Source organism: Zalophus californianus, chromosome 17 (genome assembly GCF_009762305.2).
Source record: "Zalophus californianus isolate mZalCal1 chromosome 17, mZalCal1.pri.v2, whole genome shotgun sequence".
In the NCBI taxonomy this organism is placed as follows: domain Eukaryota; kingdom Metazoa; phylum Chordata; class Mammalia; order Carnivora; family Otariidae; genus Zalophus; species Zalophus californianus.
Window position 1 is genome coordinate 4605578 of NC_045611.1, and position 21448 is coordinate 4627025.

Consider the following 21448-nt stretch of genomic DNA (forward strand, 5'->3'; position numbering starts at 1 on the left):
GCTCCGTGGAAGATTGTGCTCCCCTCTGGGGAAAACAGCCCCTCAGAATGTCACAGAATACCAGGATTTGATGTAGCTTTCTCATCACACGTGAAGAGTGGTACCTGGTGAGAGGAATCACACAGGACTCGCGGGGATATGAAATAATCCAGGAACACACTGACTCACTGTGCTAAGTGTCTGTAATGCTCAGTTACACGGCCAAGGGCACAGAGAGCAGGAGCCCGGCTGGCGTGCACTTGGAGAGGCACCAGCGGACGGGGAGCGGAGCGGCAGGTGCATGTGGCAGCCGAGGCGCCCAGCGCACTCAGAACTGCGACTCTTTGGAAGGAAGGGGAGCCCAGCCAGGGGGGTGACCTGTACCCACAGGGGGGCCCTAGCTGCCGGCTCGCTGTCGCCGTTAGCCTAGGGGCAGAAGGGCCACCCTGGGGTTCAGTCCAAGCCAAATTCAATGTCCTCCCTGTCTTCTCCCGCCTCGGGTTCGGCAAGCTCCGTCTCAGACCGCGCCTGGTTCTCGTCGGTGACCTCACCTAAGCAGGAGAGAAGGTAGCTGTGTTCTCGGGACCTGTGGTCAGCCCCTCACTTCTCCCTGCGTGCAGGCCTCGAGTCAGGTGTGCAAGCTGGTGTTGAGAAAGAAGCCTGGCTACTGGCTAGTGTCGCCTAGGAACCGCCTGGGCTCAGGAGAAGCCCGGCGACTGAACTCATCACCACACCGCACCCCGTTTGCTCATTAGCTGTGAACGCTGCCCTGCTTCCCCCACACGTGCCTCTCCCTGGCCATGTGCGTGGGCCCCCAGCACCGGGCCAGGCTGACCGGTTGGCTCGTGACTTGCCGCACCCAGCCCCGCACTCTGGCCACCCCCTGCCCAGTGAGCCTCCCGTCCCTGCCAGCACCACCCCGCTCAGCGTTCACCCCATCCTCCACCCTCAGGCCAGCAGTCACCCTCATTTTGTCCCACACTCCCTGTCGTGGTGTCACCAGAGCCCGCCCTTAGAAGCCTGGGTCTGGAGAGGCCGAGGATCAGGTGGTGTGGACGGGGGTGAAAACAGGTTTGCAAGCCCCGCCGAGACCCACGTGGCCATCGGGAGCCCTGGTGAGGCCAACCCACCCGACCAGAAGCGAGTCGGCTCTGCAGCTTCTCGGCCCAGGCCAGCAAGCGGCCATGAGCAGGGACACGATCTACAGCGGTCTCTCTGGTCTGTTGTGAGTGGCCTCCAACCCGTCGGCTGGCTCCCCTGGGCTTGGATAGCGGCAGTTCCTCCCCCGCCCCCAATCTAAGCCTGGGCCCCTGTGGCCTCAAAAGTAGGGTGGTGTTACCTGGGAGGGAAGTTGGAAGTAGGTCACTGTCCCCGTCCTCACTGGAAGGGGGTGGTGTGCCGTTCTGTTGGCAGGCTGGGGGCACCGGTGGCCGGCCTGAAGCTTCCTCGCCGGGGAGCTCCTGGATCAGCGGGCGTGGGGACTTGGTGTCTCCCCCTGGCGTTTCCAAGTCCCTCTCAGCTGCCGCTTTACATATGTCGGTGAAGGGTGTCTCAGCCTTCCTCGCCGGGTCCCTGGGGATTGTGAATATGTTTGAAAGGGCATCTGGAGTGTCTTCCGGCACTGGGAGTGAGGAGTAGTCCAGTTCAGGGTCACTGTCATCACTCAAGCTCGAGATGGTTATTATCTTTGGAAAGTGCATCTGTTAAGAGAAAAAAGATGTGTGAACGTTTCTGCTTTCACGATAGTCACTATAGAATGCCCAATGCGGACGCTGCCTTTTTATTGATCCTAAGATACTCTGCTGTCACATACAAGAAGGGTCTGAGGGAGCCCCACACTCTGCCCTTGGGACGTGAGACCTCAGGACCGATGCCCCTTGGCCAAATTCCCGAGCCCCCGAAGGGGTGGCGAGCTCTCCAGCAGGGCTCCTCTCTGGCCCTCCGTCGGGGGTCCAGCCACACTCCCCTCGCCCACTCTGCACCTGCCACCCCAGCACCCTCCTGGGCTTCCGGGTCGGCTCCACTCGGAGCCTCGGCCTCCGGCTGGCATGTGCCCCACGGGACGTAGCCCCCTTGGAGAGGAGTCCTCCATGGGAACTGTGGGCTCGTGCATGCTTCCTTCCTTGGCGATGAGCTCCTGCCCAGAGACGGTGTCTTACGCTGTCCTCGCAGTGCGCCCATCTGTGCAGGAGTACCCCCATGCTGCCTCATACGCTCTCCTTCCCCTTCCCCGTCTGTGTGTCGCTACGGGACAGGCATTCTGAAAATGAACACCTCCCACATCAGAAGGACAGAAAATTGTTCCCAGGTACTCGTATGCGATGAGCCGTTGTTAAAAATCAGGGCCAGATGTGTGTTCAGGAAGACCCAAGGGCTTAACCGTAAGACCTGACGCGAGTGAGCAGCTGCACTTGCTTTGGAGAGGGGAGACCCGGGGGTTGCAGGCCAGGAGCGCCTGATGTGCATAAAGGAGCCGTGCTTTGTGAGTAACAGGACCGGAGTGACAGTGACATAGGGCTGACTGGGGACGCGGGGCTGATGACCTGGTCCTGGCCTTCCGGAGGCTCGCCTGTGTCAGCGTCTTCCAAGTCAGGCAGGTCCTGGAAGAACAAACAAGCTCCTGTCACCCGGCGGCAGGCGCAGGGTCGTGCGAGCCGGGGTCATGTGCAAGCCGAGTGTGCAGGAGGAACGAGGAAGGCCCTGAAGCCCTCAGGCAGGCCGTGCACACTTGCAGCGCACACGCAGCGCCAGCCCGGGTACCTGGACCTCAGCGATGACAGAGGTCGGCAGGAATGCCTTTGTCATCAAAGACCCAGCCAGTGCATGGGGGGGGGGGCCAGGGGGAGGCAGACAACGGGGCCCAAGCCAGAGGCGCGGCCTAGGACTCTGTGGTGTAATGTGAGTGTGGTTCGGGCCTCCCCACGACCGGGGCGGGGGCGGCACGGGGGGCTCTCCTGTCGTGGGTTTGTATCTTCACAGCCACCAGGCCAGCACGCGAGGCAGGCAGCGCAGCGTGCAGTTAGATGGAGGGGCTCGAGCCATGCTGCCTTGCTTGGCATTCCTGCCCCTCCAGGCTTGGCTGTGGAGCCTCGGGCAAGTTGCTTCGCCTGTCTCTTTCTCAGTCTCCTCGTCTGTGAAATGGGGGTGGCGATGGTACCTACCACCTCAGACTCACTGGAAGGTTCAGTCAATCAAACGTGACCTGCCTAGAACAGTGCCAGGCAGAATAAGAACCGTAAGTTCTGGTCGTCCCGGACATAGCTGGTTCTCTCTCCCCAGTGTTTCTTACCACACATGGGCTCCGAGAGCTAGAAGCCCGCTCTGAACACTGACTGCCCAGCGCGAGTCTTACTGAGCCACGTGAAACTGCGCAGCTTACCAGGGAAGTGGGCGGCGGCAGGCAAAACCGTGGACTGTCCTTCCCGGGGCCCTGAGGGAGCCCCAGCTGCCCACTGGCCATGAGGCTGGGTGGGTGACAGATGCCTCCCCGCTCCTTGCCCCCCCACCAGCACGCTTCCTGGGGGTGGCGAGGAAATGTGTGAACTCCCATGGTATCTGCTCCTGCGACAGTTCCCAAATGGGAAGGGCTGGGAGGAGCGGAGGAAGCCCAAGCGGCAAGAGGCCAGACGGCTGGCTGTGGAGGGGTGGAGGCCCCGCTGATAGATGTCCCGTTCTCAACGGTCCTGCAGAAGGCTCTCTGGACAGAGTTGCTTTGCCATGTGACTTCGGGGAAAACAAATCCGGTTTTGCAGAGGGAGCTGGAGGGGGACACCTGGGCCAGCATCGCTCAGTCTCGAAGGTGCATGTGTATGAGCACCCGGGGGGATCATGTTACGGGGCCGCTCTGGCCCGAGGTCTCGGGGATGCCAAGTCTGTTGGCCACGGAGCACGCTTTGGTTAGTGCGGATTTGGAGGGTTTCCGTGTGATCTGATACCAACTGTGAAGCAGACCCCTCTCCGCAGACACAGCTATTTACGTACGTCGATGAAGAGCTTCTTCTCCACCTCCAGTTTGATAGTCTCCAAATCCTCGTCGGCGCCCAGTTCTGCTGTGCCTGCTGCACCCCCGGCGGCCACAGTCTGGGGGGCCGGTTCTAAGAACAACAACACAGAGTTATTCACCTGGGGGCGAGTCTTATGAGCAGCGGTCAGGCTGACAAGCCCAAGAGCGGAGGGAGGCCAGCCCCTGGGACAGAAGCCGCGAGAATCCCCCCGTTAGGACAGGGTTCCGTCTTAGAAGAAAGGAGAGGGGGAGGAGAGAGCCGCCCTCTGGCTGGAACTTGGCCGTGACTCCGACAAGATGAAAGTACCAGCCAGGGAGCAGATGCCAGGAAAAGGCCTGGCTTGTGGGCAAGGAAATAAAGGTCACCTGGGGAGGTGGAGGGGCAGGCAGGCTGGAGAGTCCAGGGTCGCGGCCCGGCCCAGGAGGGGCTGAGCCCACCACCCGCGGGGACCGCCTGTCCCTGGTGGTGGCGCGAGTGTCCGGGAGGCCCCGTAAATAACGAAGGGAGGGGCGCCTGGGTGGCTGAGTCAGTGAGGCGTCTGCCTTCGGCTCGGGTCATGATCCCGGGGTCCTGGGATCGAGCCCCAAGTAGGGCTCCCTGCTCCGCTGCCCATTTGTGCTCTCTCTTGCTATCGGTCTCTCCCTCTCAAATAAATAAAATGGTAACAAAAATAATGCAGCGTTACCTGCGTATGTGGAATTGGGATGGGTTCTTCTTCCTACTCCAGGCTCCCACTTTTTTTTTTTTTTAAAGATTTTATTTATTTATCTGAGAGAGAGAGAATGAGAGACAGAGAGCACGAGAGGGAAGAGGGTCAGAGGGAGAAGCAGACTCCCCGCTGAGCAGGGAGCCCGATGTGGGACTCGATCCCGGGACTCCAGGATCACGACCTGAGCGGAAGGCAGTCGCCCAACCGACTGAGCCCCCCGGGCGCCCCAGGCTCCCACTTTTTGAGGTCCCCAAGACCCTGTCCTTGGGTCCTGTTCCCTCCCTGCTCTTCAGTCTTGTGGCTTCTGTTATTAGAGATCCACGGCTCAACTTTCCTCGTCACACGTGGGTCCAGTGTGTCCAGTTTGGCGCCGAGACTCCCAGAGGGCCTCTGTGGTTGCTGCTGTGGATGAGCCCAGGCCGGTCCCTCCGGACCTTCCCTCGCTAGGCCCAGCGGTCACGGTCTCCACGTGGCCATCCCTGGTGGCTTCTCTGATTCGTAATTACTACCCTGGTCTGCTTCCCCTCCGGTCAGCCCTTCTTCCTGCACCCCTTGTCCTGCTCATTGGCGCCGTGGTCTCCAACTTCCCAGCCACCAGAAGCTTGTCAAGGCAGCGGCTGGGTCCCTTTTTTCCCTAAGAACGATCTGCTTAGGCTTTGTTTTGGGAAAAGGTAAAGCAGGGAAGAGATGAACAATTATTGGGGGCATGGCTGACGTACATCATTCAATCCATGGCAGAGACTTTCCATTTCACAGAGGCTGAAACAGGCTCCCAGAGATTTGGGGGTTTGCCTGAGGTCACTCAGCTGATGGGAGGGGTTGGACATGGCTTTGACCTCAGGGTATCTGTCTAGAACCCGTACTGCCTGGCCTCTCCACAGGGTGTCCTAGTGAGGCATGTGTGTGGTTCTCAGACTATGTTGGAGACCACCAGACAGCAGCCAGAGGCCTCCTAGGGAGAGTGGAATGAGGCGGGAGAGGCTGTGATTTCCCCGATGGTGCACGCGCGCTCTCTGCCCTGAGATGCCGACTTCCGCACGGGGTTGGGGAGGTGACTCAGGCACTGAGTCCCAACTCGCTTCTCCGCGAGCTGGCACTGACTCCTGATTGCATGAGGAGGTCCCAGACTTTGCACAGAAAATGCAGAAGAGCTGCTCATGTCGGTTAGCTCCTCGTTCCCCCCCCATCCCCCACCTATGAGGAAAGGCAGTCCAATGTGGGAAAGGCGAATGGAAAGTAATTTTTTAAACAGAAGGTTTTTATGTGTAGATTCGCCTTTCTTGGGGCTGAGTCATTTGAATCAAAGTGGAAGAAGCTCAGTTCAGCTTCTCGGGCTGCCCGACACCCAGAGGGGTGAGCTCAGGAGGGGCAGAGAGCAGAGGCCCGGGCAGGCAGAACGAGGGTAAATGAGGGCAGTCTCTGCAGGCGGTGCTCTCTCCAGTCCCCCGTCCCCCGTCCCCCGTCCACCATGTGCTCGCTCTCCACTTGGAGCAAGTTCCCTCACCCCTCTGAGCCTCTGTTTCCACTTCCATAAGATGGGGCCACACAAGACCAGCCTGGGAACCTCTGGTCATCACCACGCACCATGCATGTCGGGTAAACAGAGCTGGCAGTGTCCTGCTCCAGACCACCAGCTCCTCTTCAAAGGCGCCCTCCTTCCTTTCAGGGTGGCAAAGGCTGGGGTCCCTCTCTGGCCGCTCTGCTCCCACACCAGGTGCAGCTTCCAAGCAAAGGCTCCCGGGAGGGGCGAGCGTGCAGGGGAGTGCAGGGTGCCACCCACTCAGCAGCAGTTCCCTACCTTCGCAGGCAGCTGCGGGGGCGGCTGGCTTGAGGGCCTCCTCCAGGCGCAGCCCCCCTGGCGCCCGGCCTTCTCTCTCTCCGTCGACCTCCACCAGCAGCTCCTCCTTGGCCTCGAAGCTCTCCCTGACAAACAGCTCCATTTTCTGCTGCCTCTCCCCCTCCTCACAAGGCTTTTCCTTCACTGGCACATTGGCATCCACATTCTTGCTCTCCTCCGGCGCCGGCTCCTCCCCTGAACAGGAGAAATCCAAGGGTGAGCCAGGAAACGGTCTGGGAGGGCAGGGGGCTCAGGGCGTCTCTTGGGGACACGCAGCGAACTGCTGGGGGTGAGCTTGAGGACGCAGCGAAGGGGTCCGTCAAAGTGTGCGCTGAGCACTGAGGAAGCAGCGCTCAGTGTCCACGGTGGCGGGCGGGGGGAGGCGCTCAGCACATCCGTCTAGTGGCACAGGACATGCCTAAAGACCGTGCAGGGGGCTCTGAGGAGATGTACACAGAAGCATTGGAGCTTATGGGCCTCGACGTCTACCTTGACTTTGAAGTGTCTTGGCAGAACAGGAGTGTGCATGCGTGTGTGTGTGTGTGTGTGTGTGTGTGTGTGTGTGAGAGAGAGAGAGAAAATGTTGAACACCATCCAATCTAAGCGGACACAATACAGCTGTTTGTTTCACTATTCTTTAAGCTTTTCTGAAACTTGGAAAAATACCAAAATAAGAAGCTTGGAACAGGAAAAATGCTATAGGAGAATGTCTACTTTATGGAAAATACATTATGCTAATTTAAAACAATAGGCAGAAAGCAATATAGTTATGTCATTGTTCTATAAAAATCCATAAATGTTACATGCATGGGGAAAAGCCAGGAAAAGCTGAGTGGTTCTTGCTGCAATTGTTATTACTGGTGCTTTCTTGTTTTCTATGTGTGGTTGCGTTCACATTTTGTAGTTAGGTGAGAAACACTAAATGTCACATTTAAAAACACACATGGAGATCCCAGCTCCTCTACTGGGTATAGAATGAGGACGGGGTTCTTACTTACTAAGGTGGTCTGAGGACTGTCCCTAGGATTCTGTGCCGAGCTTGGACCAATGCAGACCCAGGGTTCACTCTCTGCCTAGAAGCCTTTACCAAATGCCGGCCAGCGGCATCGGGTGTGGGCAGGTGACTCTGAGCTCTGGATTTGGGGTAGTAGATTGGGGAGGCAGCGGGGGGTCATTTACCCATAACCTGGGAGTAGACAGAGTCTTGAAACTGGGTGAGAGAGGGCAAGGCAGGGAGACAGGTTCTGAGATCCTGGAAGAGACCAGCTGGGCCGAGAGCATTTCCCAGGCCTCCCTGGTCCTGCCGAGCCAGGAATCGGGTGATCCGAACCTTTTGAGGGTTTGGCAGGTTCCATACAACTGCCCAGACTGTCAGCTCTAGTCGGAGCTAAGCAGAGGGAGCACCGTCTATGCCACAGAGAAGGTGTGCTGCCACCATCCCAAGTTCACAGAACTGAACTGTCGAGGTGGGCCATTAAAAGAAATGAAGTACTGATCATGTGATCACCTGGAGGAACCCCAAAGCACCAGGCCAGGTGAGAGAAGCCAGACGCAAAAGGTCCCGTCAAGCAGAGAGCACCATGTATATGAAGCATCCAAAAACATGGGTGGTTGTTGGGGGCTGGGGGTGGACAGCATGGGGGGTCACTGCTCACCGGCACAGGGTTTTATTCTGGGGTGATGACAAAGTTTTGGAAGTAGACAGAGGTGCTGGTGGCTCCACGCAGTGATCGTACCACAGCAAAACGGTTAATTGTATGTTATGTGAATTTCATGTCACTTAAAAAAAAGGTCCAGGGCCTCCATGTTTTTCCACGGTGATTCTCCGGCACAGGGCTACAGCAGTCTGCTTGGCCCCCAGCATAGGCCACCTTGCCCCTACATGAGCCACCAAGCTCATGCCGCTAGCATCACTTCATGGCCCATGACCTCCTGTCACCTGCCATGGCAGGGCTGGTTTTCAAGGCCCTTCCTGATGTGATGTCGTCCAACCCAGTAACCTTATTTGATTTCCCAGTTTACAACTGAATTCCAAACACGGGCATCTGGTTCTCCTCTGCACCTCCCCAGGGAAACTGTGGGCTCCTCAGAGGAGCGGAACCCTGTGCTCTCCCTGTTGGCATGTGGGACAATGTCGGTGTGCTTGGTCCTCAGGCGAGGAAGTACGTGGACGTGTGTGTGCCAAAACCTGTTTCTTTACCCGCCCCCGCCCCCATAACATGGGCAGAGACAACTTTCTGTGTGCAGACAAACGGTGGATTTAAAGGAGCAGTAGTAGGAACAGAAAACCTTAATAACTGTGTGACTGAGATACGGGAGGAAGGCGCAGACTGAGCCCCTGGTCTAGATGCTGGCTGGTGTTAGTTCCGTCAATGGCCCTATGAGGGGTCAGTTAAAATCAGTACACCCCCACACTGCTTTGATAGGAATTCATAATATTCCTCTGTGATAGATGGAATAATGGCGCCACAAAGGTGTCCGCATCCTAATCCCAGAACCTGTCAGTATGTGACCTCACATAGTAAAAGGCACTTTGCCGAAGAGATTAAGGACCCTGAGACAGGGCGATGATCCTAGATTATCCGGGCGGGCTCAGTGGCCCCACATGGATCCTTAAGAGAGGGGGGCGGGGCGTCAGAGCTGGAGAGAGGTTTGAAGGTCCTGCAGAGGAAGGTGGAGGGGCCACAGGCCCAGGGACATGGGCCCCTCTAGAAGCTCCCCAGGAGTTTCCAGAAGGAACACAACCCTGCCCATACCTTGATTTTAGCCCGTGAGACGCACGTCAGACTTTTGACCTACAAAGCTGTGATGATAAATGTGTTGTTTTAAGCCCCTAAGTTTACGGTAAGTCGTTAGGATAGTCCTAGAAAACGAATACATCATTTATTTTGGAAAACTGAGGCTATTTGAACAGAACTGCGCTTCCATCCCTGAAAGTGGATTGAAACTGCCTATTAATGCTGGGGCTCTTCCCAACCCTTGGCAGGTGGGTGAGGCCGTGTGCGCATGGATCCTCGCATGTGTGCGAATGAACGATCAGAAATAAATCCCCGAGATGAAAGACCAAGTTCACCAGCCTAGATTTCTAGTCTCAACGGAGCCCTGGGTGCTGCTCCCATGGCGAGCGCCTACCTTCCTCCTGGCTGGCTTTCCGCCACCTTCTCTCTTCCGCCTGCTGCTTGATCATCGCTAGGGCCTCAATGCTGTCCTCGATCTTCTTCCGCTCTCGGCTCTCCCATTGCTCTCTCTCCTCTTTCTCAGCTGCAAGCCCGCCCCTGGCCCAGGCCTCTGCACAGGCTCTGTGGATGAGGACAAAGAAACGGAAACTGGGGAGGTTTGAATGTTCACAGGTTAAAAGCAAATTCAAAACAGACTGTCTCACCAAACTCGCTCATTTCCCCCAAACCAAACTGAAGGCACACGGGGCGTGTGGCCACAAGGTTACTGGCTAATACGTGCACACCTCGCCCCTTAATGGTTTGCAGAGCCTTCTCCATGTGATGCCAACAGCACCAGCGATAAAAGGAAAAATAGAGAAGTCGGACTCCATCGAAACTAAAAATATTTGTAACACAAAGAACGCCATAAACAAAGTAAAAGACAACCCACGGAAAGTGGGAAGGTCTCTGCAGATCATACACCTGCTGAGGGACATGTATATAGAATACATAAAGAACTTCCATGACTCACGACTACAAAGACAACACAACCTAAAAATAGAGGAAGTTTAAAAGAATGAAATGAGAAGCCACGGACTGGGAGAAAATATTTGCAGGAAAGATAACTGATAAATGGTTTATATCCAAAACAGACAACTATGAAGCCTCAAAACAAAACAAAACAAAAAGAACGCACAGTTAAAAAAAAAAAAAAAAAAAGGTGGGAAATGACGTAGACACCTCACCAAAGAAGACAGGCAGGTGGCAAAGGAGCTCAGCACGCTCTGACATGGGGGAACTGTGGCTTACAACAGTGAGGTACCGCATCATGCCTGTTAGAATGGCTGAAATCCGAAACCCTGCCACCAGACGCTGGCGAGGACGTGGCTACTCGTCCTGCTGGGAACGCAGGCCCGTGCAGCCAGCCTGTAAAGAGCCTGGCAGCTACGGAGCCACGCGAAATCTTCCCTTCCCAGCCGGTGTCCTGCTCGCACGTATCTGCTCAATGGAGTCGTGAAAACAAATGTCCACACAAAAGCCTGCACGTGAATATTCGTAGAAGCACCCTTCACAATAGCCCCAGAGTACAAACAACCCCAAAGTCCATCAACTGACAGCTAAACAAAACTTGGGGTTTCCAAATGGAATATTCTTTTGGGACATTATTTTGGAATGAGTTACTGATACAAACGACAATGTGCACGAACCTTGAAACTAGCACGCTGAGTGAAAGAAGCCAATCACAGAAGACCACATATTGTAGGATTCCACTGATAAGAAGCATCCAGAATAGAAAAAAACCATAGAGATGGGGGCTGGCAGAGGGGGGAATGAGGAATATCAGCTAATGAGTAAGGGTTACTCTTTTGGGGCAATAAAAATATTTTAGAATTGAGGGCGCCTGGGTGGCTCAGATGGTTAAGCGTCTGCCTTCGGCTCAGGTCATGATCCCAGGGTCCTGGGATCGAGTACCGCATCCGGCTCCCTGCTCCTTGGGAGCCTGCTTCTCCCTCTGCCTCTCTCTCTCTCTCTCTGTCTCTGTCTCTCATGAATAAATAAATAAAAGGTTTAAAAAAATATTTTAGAATTGATGCAGTGATGATTGCACAACTCTGTGAATATCCTAGAAACCACTGAGTTGCACACTTTAAGGGGGAGAACTGTCCTAGGGGCTGGGGATACAGCAGGTAGCGTAAGAGATGACAAAACTCGCTCTGTTCGAGCTGCCTTTTTACGGGGACAGAAAGGCCCTAAAGAAGGAAACAACTATGTCAGAGGCTGATGTGTCCAAAGAAAAGAAATCCGGTTAAAGAAACACCCGGTGGAAAAGGTGCTCCTGAGATAAGGGGCGGGTCAAGGAGGGCCCTGAGGTGACAGGTGAGCGGACACCTGCAAACACCTGTGAGGAGCTCCCCAGGCAGGGAGAACAGCGAGTGGTTGATGTGGGACAGCTAGGGGCGGGGGAATGAGAACTCAGACCCAGGGGAGTCCGACCCCTGAACGAGAGCGGCAGCACCACGGAAGGGGGCTGGCTCCTAGCCCTGTTCCCACGTCCCTGCGGCTCAGCACCCGTGCCCCCCGATGAGGCTCAGAATCCTTGGCTGCAGCCCCTCCCACTGGCTCACTGCTCCTGATCCCCGTACCTCTCGGATCCCACCCGCTACTCACAAGCACCCTCTGGTCATATTGTCCCCACTTTCCAGATGAGGAACGCGAGGCTGGGGAGGTTAGCGAGTCCATCCAAGAGAAAAGAACTCAGGGCTGCAGTGCTGGGCCTCAAAGTCATCACCTAGGCTCTGCTTGGTGTCCCCCCATCGTCCCCAGGGCTGGGTGCCACGGAACTGGGTGCACCTCGCCCCCCAACTTCCTAGAAGCAGGTGGTCTTGTTTTCTCACCCGGTTGGAGTAGAGGTTCTCACTTCTATTTGAAACATTTGTTAGTTTGATTTAACTTTGCGAATTCAAAAGCATATTACCAGCTACGCTGCTCCTTAAATGTCGTGTACTTTAAAGTTTACATTGCATTTCCCTTCAAGCAGCCCATTTACTTAGGTTTTATTCTAAGGTAGAAGGAATAGCGACCTAAATTAAAAATACAGATATAAACATAGCGACAATACACATGGCAGTCCCGGGTTCAATATTCTTAATAGAAAGAAGGGCTCCTACGAACCCATAACAAAAGGACCTCTAAAAGGAAACTGGAAGGAAGTTATAAATGGGGTGCTCACAGAGGAAGAGATCCACCTGCCTGACAAACATGGTAAGAGCGCCCGACCTCATCAGTTACCCCAAAAATAAGGTGAGATACAATCTTCACTCATCAATTCACCTGGCAAAGGTTTCTTTTACATGGCTACGTCTGGTGAAGTCATGAACTGTTACAAACTTTCTAGAAAACAATTAGAAAATATTTACAAGCACCTTTAAAAAGGCTCAAACCGCAGTCTTTAATCCAATAATACAACGCTTAGAATTCCACCCTAAGGAAATCAGCAGTGAGGTCAGAGACTTATGTGCAAGGATAGTTATCAGAGGATTATGAAAAAAATCTATGACTAAGTGCTCAAAAATAGGGGATTTCTTATAAACAATGATGTAACCATGGAACGTGTTTCCTAAGAACATTTAATGGTGTGTGAAAATGCTCACAAGTCAGAAATGTGTACAAGTTTACTATTAAGCGTGCTCAACAATGACATATGAAAATGTGATCCAAAGGCTTCTTTCCTCCTTACCTGTCCTTTGGGAAAACCGGTCTGTCATCCAGGTATGTTAAATGTTTTAGTCGAACGGTGACCGTCTTTCGATAATTAGCAATGTGCCTGATAACAGGGTTTCCCATCAAATTCAGTACGCGCTGGAAGCATACAGGCAGAACCAGACTGGTTAATAAAACATGGGTGTGATTCAAATAGTTTACATGTGCTGTGCTCTGGGAGTCCATAAATAAGACACCTGTGCCCTCTTCACCTCCTGATGACTTATCAGGGAAGCCTGAAGGTTCTCCTTGCTTTTGTGCCAGCAGACCTGTCCTGATAATGGAGCAGCCCTTTCTTGTACTTTAACTCCAGACCTGAAATCTCACTGTCCTTCCAGAACGATCTCAGAAAACACATCCGAAGGCGTGTCCAACTCAGCAAGGACATTATTTTGCTCACCCAAGCTCTTTTGCTGACATTAACCTCATTTTAATTGATCGTTTTCTCTCCTTCCCAGCCAGGACCCATTTTAAGAAAGTGTACACAGCAGCCGGGGGGAGAGGAAGCATGGATGGGGAAAGGATGGAAAGCGCCCGCTTGCCGGGTTCCTGCATCTGCTGGATGTCGCTGGGACTCGCATAGCATCCCCTGTCCTTAAACCCCGTCTCCTCCTTTCCCGCCTGTGACACTCAGAAGTGGGCAGCCAAGGCGACACGCGGGAAACACATTTAAGACTAGTTTGCCTGAACTCATGAAAGAGTTTTTTTACCTAAAGTGGTCTGTGTTATCGGAGAAAACAAATATACTGCAAACTAGTTTAGTTTAGCATTCTCCAAACTTCATTCTGGTGGTATTTTCCCTGCGGGGTTAGGGGAGCGGGGTGGGGGGTGCACTATACACCCCAGGGCAGGCATTTAAAGGACTAAAGGGCTTCATTGTGGGTGGAGGATTTAAAAGCAATCACAAAACAGGGCGCCTGGGTGGCTCACTTGGTTAAGCATCCAACTCCTGATTTCAGCTCAGGTCGTGATCTCAGGGTCATGGGATTAAGTCCCATATTGGGCTCCATGCTCAGCGGGGAGTCTGCTGGGGCTTCCCTCTCTCTCCCTCCCTCTAGCCCTCCCCCTACTCTCTCTCTCTCAAATAGATAAATCTTCAAAAAAAAAAAAAAAAAGCAATCACCCAGGCACCTGGGTGGCTGTTGGTTAAGCAACTGCCTTTGGCTCAGGTCATGATCCTGGAGTCCCAGGATCGAGTCCTGCATTGGGCTCCAAGCTCAGCAGGGAGTCTGCTTCTCCTTCTAACCCTCTCCCCTCTCATGCTCTCTCTCAAATAAATAAAATCGTAAAAAAAAAAAAGCAATCACAAAACAACTGTAAGGCAGACTGCTTTTGTCTTGGACTGAACTGTATCCCCCTTCCCCAAATTCATATGTTTGATTTCTAACGCCAGCACCTCAGAATGTGGCTGCATTTGGAGACAGGGCCTTTAAAGAGGTGATTCAGATCATGTGCAGTCATCGGGATGGGCCCTGGTCCAGCCTGACTGGTGTCCTTAGAACAGGGGTCCGGGACACAGACACACAGAGGAGACAATGAGAGGACACGGGACATGGGGAGAGGCCAGCCATCTGCAGGCCACAGAGAGAGGCCTCAGGAGAAACCAATCCCTGCCCCACTCCCGACACTGTGATCCTGAACCACTTCTACCCTCTAGAATCATGAGAAAATAAATTTCTGTTGTTTAAGCCACCCAGTCTGTGGTACCTCATTAGAGCAGTTAAGCGAAAAGAAAATAAAAAAGTATTATATGATACAGCTTTATCTTATCGCTGTATGTTGGCCCTTCTAAACTAGTCTTTGTTCCCAATCTACTCAGAACATTATTCCTGAACTATGGTTTGCTTACTATTTTTCTTAAAATAGACTCACTTTTCCCTGACACATCCATACCCTAAGCAGTAAACAGTGAACTCGGGGTTTTGGGGTGCTATTTTGAATATGTTCCCCAGAGCACATGACAACATGTGTACACAAGAAAGCAAGGAAGCCATCAAGGGCTACCACAGTTGAGTCAAAGGGACACAGGGAGGGGTGGACTGGAGGGGTTGCCACAGGCCAGAAGATGGGACCATCTGAATGTCCAGAATTAAAATGACAGCAAGGGTTAAATCATATCAAATACTGCATACATAAACCCACGAGTTCATAATGACACAATGGAAGGAAAAACCATCCCTTGTCACCATTAGCAGTTGCTAGGTTCTCGGCTCCTTTCTCTGAAAATCCAGGAATAAAAAAGAAAGAGCCAAACCATCATCACGGCCCTTGCTGTGTGAACTATACACTGGGGAACCACTAGGTGACAAGGGCGTTCCTCGCGGGAGAAGCGCTCTAGCTAATAAATGAGGCAGGAACAGGAGGGCAGGACAGTGGCCACCGTGTGGCTCCTGAAGGAATGACTCCTGAGGCGACTGCTCCAGGACTGGAGGGAGGGATGGGGCTCCATCCGGCTGCAGCAGGCGGATGACCCCGGGGCCCCATCCAGCTGTCTTCAAGTCACAAACGAGGGAGGCAAGCAGACATCACAGGCCCTGCGATGAGACGCAGCGGCACCCCTCCCAGGAGAACACTGAACCTGGACAGGAGCAAGCCTCCAGCTCCACCGGCACCATGCTAGAAATATGGGTCCAGCAGAACAGGTTACAGGACACCACGGGGATGCAATCAACCAAATCCAAAATGTGGCAGAGGGCGCCTGGGTGGCTCAGTTGGTTAGGCGACTGCCTTTGGCTCAGGTCATGATCCTGGAGTCCCGGGATCGAGTCCTGCATCGGGCTCCCTGCTCAGCAGGGAGTCTGCCTCTCCCTCTGACCTTCTTCCCTCTCATGCTCTCTCTCTACCATTCTCTCTCTCTCTCTCAATAAATAAATAAAAAATCTTTAAAAAAAAAAAAAATGTGGCAGAGTCCTGAGAAAGGAACTGGTTCCTTCAGCACACTAAGGGGAGGGGGACCCATCAGGAGAAGTGCTTATCTGCCCGAGGTCTGTGGGTGAAATGACATGGTGTCTGGCATTACGGTACTCCAGCTAAAGACCCCAAGAGGACAGGCGTGATGAAGGACGAAGGCCGGAGGGAAGGAGGGGAGGGGGTGTGGCGGGGGGGGAGAGATTTATTCTCTAAAGAAGGCAGGTTTTACCAAATCAGGCATGCTCTCCAGGACGCTCAGGATTTCCGGATCACTCAGCTTATTGTGGGAAAGGTCAAGGACGCAAAGTTTCAAACACTCCTTTAGATGCTGAATGTCTTGCACGGTCTCTAAGTGATTGTGGGCCATCTGGAGTGTGTTCAGGACCGGCAGGCAGGCTGCAAGGCGGAGGTCAGCAGAAGTAAGTAACAAGGGTCTGAACAGCTTTTAGAACCTCCCCCAGGGGACAGTGGTGGGCACAATGGCATCAAGACCCCTCGTGGGGCATCTTACAGAGGTTTTCAATGGTCTTGATGTAATTGTTGCTCAGGTTAAGAGCATCCAGTTTCTGCAGAGGTTCTAAGTTCTCAATTTTATGGAGCAAGTTCACTTGCAAGAAGAGGCAGCGCAATTCGGTTTGGGCCTCCAGGTTCTCGATCTTCTGTATTCCATTGCACTCCAGCCAGAGACAGCGTAGACCCGTGTACTCTTCCAAGTTCTCGATGCGATCAAAACCTAGGGAGAAGGAAGGGGGTGTCGGATAAGCTCCTCCACACACATGAGGCTCAGGGTCACCCCTGTTGTTGACTACCTGCTGACCAGCCACACCTCCTTCCTCTAGTGACCCCACTGCCACTTTTCTTTGAGGAGCATTCCTCTGCTGATACTACCCCCCACCCCCCAAGGCTCCCTGGGCAGCCAAGCAGAGTCACAGCAATCCACTCTGCACTGGTCACACTTAGTCAAGCAGGGCCAACTGTGAGGAACCCTGGGAGGTTTTGCTGGCTTCGCTGGAGGGAGGGAGTCTCTCTGCTGGAATGCCAGCCCTGTAGGGTGGAGTCTAGCGCTGCAGCGGCCACCTGCCCTTCATGGCTGGGAGTGGGTGGAGGTGAGGGGTGACCTGCCTCAAATGAACCAAAGGAAAGCAGGGCCAAGCCAAGGAAAAAGGCAGCCCAGTGAAGCCATGCCATGAGCACGGGGGTCTGGCTAAGCCCGAAGCGAGGTCAAACTGTGGGGTTGTTTTCTTTTTAAGATTTTATTTGACAGAGAGAGAGAGAGAGAGAGAGAGAGAGAGAGCGCACAAGCAGGGGGAGTGGCAGAAGGAGAGGGAGAAGCAGGATCCCTGCTGAGCAGGGAGCTTGACCTGGGGGAGACCGACCTGGGGCTCGATCCCAGGACCCTGGGGTCACAACAGACCTGAGCCGAAGGCAGACACTTAACAGCTGGACCATCCAGGTGCTCTCAAACTGTGGGTTTTGTTCTATTTTTCAGTTTTAGGAGCCAAATTTAAGGTTAGGAAAACAAATGCTCTTTACTTTGGTAACTCATCATCAGTCTGTAATTCATGGTTCATCTGCTATTACCAAAGCCTTTGAAAAGTTATTTATTTTGTTACCTGAAAAAATTTTGTTTAAAAAGTTACAGTATCCCTGTTGAGCCAGAATGACCCAGCTAAGCCATTCCCTGGGTCCCAGGCCTCAGAAAGAGTACCAGATAATGAATTTGTTTTAGGTTGCTAGGTTTGGGGGCGATTTGGTCTGGGGCAGCAGGAGATTTATGGGCACATCTCCCTCCTAGCTCTTCCACCTCTGGCTCTCTCCACGAAGCCTGACTCATGGGGTCCTCTTCTTCCCACCTCTTCAATATCGGGCCCCCCGGGATCCGCCCTGCTAAGTCGTCCCATGCACTGCGACACTTCCACATTGGGTGCAGAATTTTGGAGGGGGCAACGTGGAGGTGAAGAGACCAGTTAGGAGTCCTTGCATTTCTTTAAGGTATGTGTGCTGCTGGTGCCCTTCGTGGGCCTCTGTGGCACAGCATGCCTCACAGTGGCTGCCCCATCCCCCAGGACACCCAAGACATCTTGACCATATGCGTCTCTGCATCTTCAGCACTACACACAGAAGACATTTGCTGACTAAATAAGGAACACACAGAGGACCTATGAAGCAGGTCAGCCACCCCGAACTCAGAGGAAGCGGAAGCTATCCCTCCTCTTTGTCATTCCTGGAACTACCCGGGTCTACGAACCCCAGCTGAGGTTTACATGTGACCCTGCACGCCAAGCCCGGGCCCCCAAGGATGCCACTGTTCTTGCTTCTCCAATCTGGGAGGCACTGACCACCCTCCTCTTTCAAGACATGTTCCGTCCAAGCCCAGTGTTCACCACTAGATTGCTGGCTTGAAAAATTTATAAGTCCTTCAGAAAATATAAATAAAGGATATGAACATGTTTCCTTGGTATCTGTATAGTCAGTGGTCCCCCTTTATAAACCCAGTCAGGGAAGACATGTCAAGGAAATATTATTGCTTTTCTACAAATCGTCACTAAACTCCGAAATTTCTACTTAAATGTACTTTGAGAACTCCAGGAGGATCCCAGCAAGAAATTTTTTATACCACTAGAGCCTTCCCCCTGCCATGAGATACCTCTACCAGGTCCTTACCTTTAAAGTGTAAATACAGTGTATCATTCAATGCTGGGGTAATATAAAGCTTGTGTTGCTTGCAGAGTTTTTGCAGAAAACTTTTAGTCATTCTGTTAAGTGAACAAGAAATGTATTGCAATTTGTCAGTTGTGAAATACATTCCAAAAATTCTTTACCACAACAATTTCTTCCTCAAATTTCAAAATATCCTACATGACTGATAACTTTATATTTTTTGCCTGATAAACTATTTTAAGTTCTTTTTTTTGTATACCTTTCAGGGCCTCATCCAATATCATTACTTTCAGCATTATTAAAAATTGCAATGTATGTTCTAATAAAAATACTTTTAATAGTGTCATCGAGAACTACTGATGTTTCTCTCTCCAGGCCTGGCATTAAAGTTTAATGTGTTGTGGTCACTTGAGCCATAGAGGCAGCGCCGTTCTGACTCTGTTACTAATTCTCAGACACTGGGCCAACTATTTAACCTCTGCGAGCCTCAATTTCCTTATCTATACAAACGGGCAATTACACCATCTACCTTCCTTAGGAGATATGTACTATAATTGGCAGCAGCGTGCCCACATACCTGGGGCCACGATCTTCCTTGTCATCTCTCTGGTGTGTGAAGCGACTGTCCGACCTGCTATCACCGCCCTGCTTCTGCTCACTTGGGTAGGATGTGACAGAAGGACCCACACATGTGTCCATCGGATTATTAATGTCTATAAAAGAAGAGATTGGTTCTACAGAGATCAAGAGATGTATAAAAAGTTTGCCCAATTTCAACTTGATTAATAAGTGTCTGGTTTTAGTATGGAACATGAGTACTCTTGACGCGCACGACAATTTGTGAAGCATTGGTAAGGACCATGGAAAGTCCACATCTAGGCGGGTCCTCTATAAAAGCTCTGGTACAGGTGCACAAGGACACGTGTACAAAGATATTTATTACTGCATTACTTTTAACAGCCAAAGACTGTCAACAATGCAAACGTCCACCCATTGTGGCTGGTTAAATAAAACAATGGGCTAGTGGTCTGCCTTGGAGAAGAATGCACCAGAGCGACATCAATAAAGACGGATCCTTCTCAAAAGTGTGTATGAGACGATAAAGCAAGTTTCATAATAAGCACAGGATATCACTTACGTAAGTTAAAAACATACAAACCAACGCTCTGTATTGTTTAAGGACAAAATTCTAGCCACCAGACGGGGAGAAGGGAATGGGACTGGGAATTGGGGGGAGGAGAGCAAAAGGAGCATCACCTTTATCTGAAATGTCTTCTCTCTTTAATTTAAAAAAAGACTAAAGTAAAAATGATAAAACGGTCGTCATTTTCAATCCTTAGTGATGATACAAGGGTGTTTGTCATAATGTTCCCTCTTCTTTTTTTTAAAAGTGCCCAAAAGAAAAACCACAGGAAAAGAAACAAAAGTGGTGAAAATATCTTTGGTAAAAAGAGAATGAGCACATTCAAAGTCACTTAATTTTTTTAAAGGTCAATCAAAACTGGCCAGTTCAAATGCGCTTCATCTTTAAGAGCGGCTGGCTGTTGCGCGCTGTGTCCCTGTGTCTGTCGAACCAGACTAAACGCTCCGGGTGTGGGACTGTGTCTTACACTCTCCCATTTCCCACTGCACACAATGCCCAACCACAAGAGGCACCAGGTAAGTGTCTGTGGAATAAAGGAGAGGTGCTCAATATACATAATGATTATCTGAATAACAAGAGCTAGTGTTGATTAATGGCCCACTGTAACCCAGAAACCTAATTATAATTATCCCTGCCTACAGACGAGTAGACAGCCCCCAAAGAGAGGTTAAGCTCTGGGCTGACAGCCATAACCTGGCGAGTTGCAGAGCTGCAATCTGTACCCAGAGTCAGTGGCTCCAAAGCCTGTCTCTTTCTGGAGAGCTACACGGCTTTCCTACAGCTCTTCACACAGGGTGTGCCTGGACAGTCAATGCTCCATGTTTGTTGACCGGGTTCAAAAAATGAAACACAAATCGAGTAGCTTATCTAGTCATTAAAAGATTGGGCCTCAAGCAAAGTGGGAGCAGAGGCTGAAGTCTGTCTGGGAGACTGGTGAGGAGTCACCCACTAGCTCCAGAACCACCAGCTCCTCATTCACTCTCTACCGTGGGTCAGGCACTGGACTGGACACTGTGAATTCAGTCAGGACGTCCTGCCCGGAGAGCCTTTGATCTTATATAGTGATGGCAACAAAGGGATACATTTAAAACATGTAACAGGTGGGCGATGGGGAGAAGGGTGTGTTGGGTAAGGGCTTGCGCTCCGGAGTCGGACTGACCAGCAGAAGTCTGTCCTGTCATTGACTGCATGAGGGTGATCTCTTTGGAGCAGGTTCCGTAACCTCTGTAAGTCTCAATTTCTTCATCTGCATGAAATGGGGGGAGGAGTGCCTACCGCAGAGGGCGGGAGCACGGCTTCAAATGAGGTGAGCGCGGGGCACGCAACCATTAAAAAGTGTGTGCCGCTCCGGTTATTATCTCCATTGTTATCGCTGGCTGGGAAGGTTAGGGGTGGTGCTGGGCGCAGCCCACCGCCCCCCTCGGCTCCCTGGGGGCGGCGGTCTGCACCTTCCTTGCGGCCCCGCGGGCCCGCGTCCCCGTGGTCGCCCGCCGACTCCTCCACGCCCGACTCCTGCGCGCAGCCCTGCTCCGCCGGCCCGTCCACCACGGGCTCCGAGGCCTCGGGGTGCATGCTTATTCCGGATACACGGAACACCCAGTTCCGCTGGGTCGCCACCGCCCCCGGCCCGGTCCCGGAGCTCCGCTTTCCTTCCCCGCCGACCACCAGCGGCGGAGTCGTTGGTAGCCTAACGCTTGCCCGGTCGCCACAGCAACCGCTGCGCACGCGCACTAGGGTGGGCCGGCGCGTCAGGACGCCGGGGGCGGGCCCCGCAACGGCTCCGCC

The 21448-nt window shown here is 52.7% G+C and overlaps 1 protein-coding gene across 1 annotated transcript; it reads right to left on the bottom strand.

Annotated features, from left to right (window-relative positions):
- Positions 1 to 48: 48 nt before the first annotated feature.
- DNAAF1 (dynein axonemal assembly factor 1) lies at positions 49 to 21384 on the bottom strand. The gene is made up of 12 exons (XM_027619542.2): positions 21112 to 21384; positions 19097 to 19232; positions 18523 to 18614; positions 16370 to 16591; positions 16088 to 16254; positions 12926 to 13047; positions 9662 to 9828; positions 6491 to 6724; positions 3961 to 4073; positions 2523 to 2579; positions 1319 to 1679; positions 49 to 530 (listed from the first exon to the last, which is right to left on the bottom strand). The coding sequence occupies exons 1-12, from the start codon at positions 21233 to 21235 to the stop codon at positions 433 to 435; spliced, it is 1893 nt and encodes a 630-aa protein (XP_027475343.2). The 5' UTR covers positions 21236 to 21384; the 3' UTR covers positions 49 to 432.
- Positions 21385 to 21448: the final 64 nt, after the last annotated feature.

Bases quoted from the DNA above. Each gene is read 5' to 3' on its own strand.
- DNAAF1 (XM_027619542.2), bottom strand. From the start codon at position 21,235: ATGCACCCCGAGGCCTCGGAGCCCGTGGTGGACGGGCCGGCGGAGCAG. The intron at 18,615-19,096 runs GTATGTGGGCAC...TTCACTTAACAG, and splicing joins AAGGAAGATCGTGGCCCCAG to AATGACTAAAAGTTTTCTGC. The intron at 1,680-2,522 runs GTCATCAGCCCC...TTCTCTTAACAG, and splicing joins CTCCGGAAGGCCAGGACCAG to ATGCACTTTCCAAAGATAAT.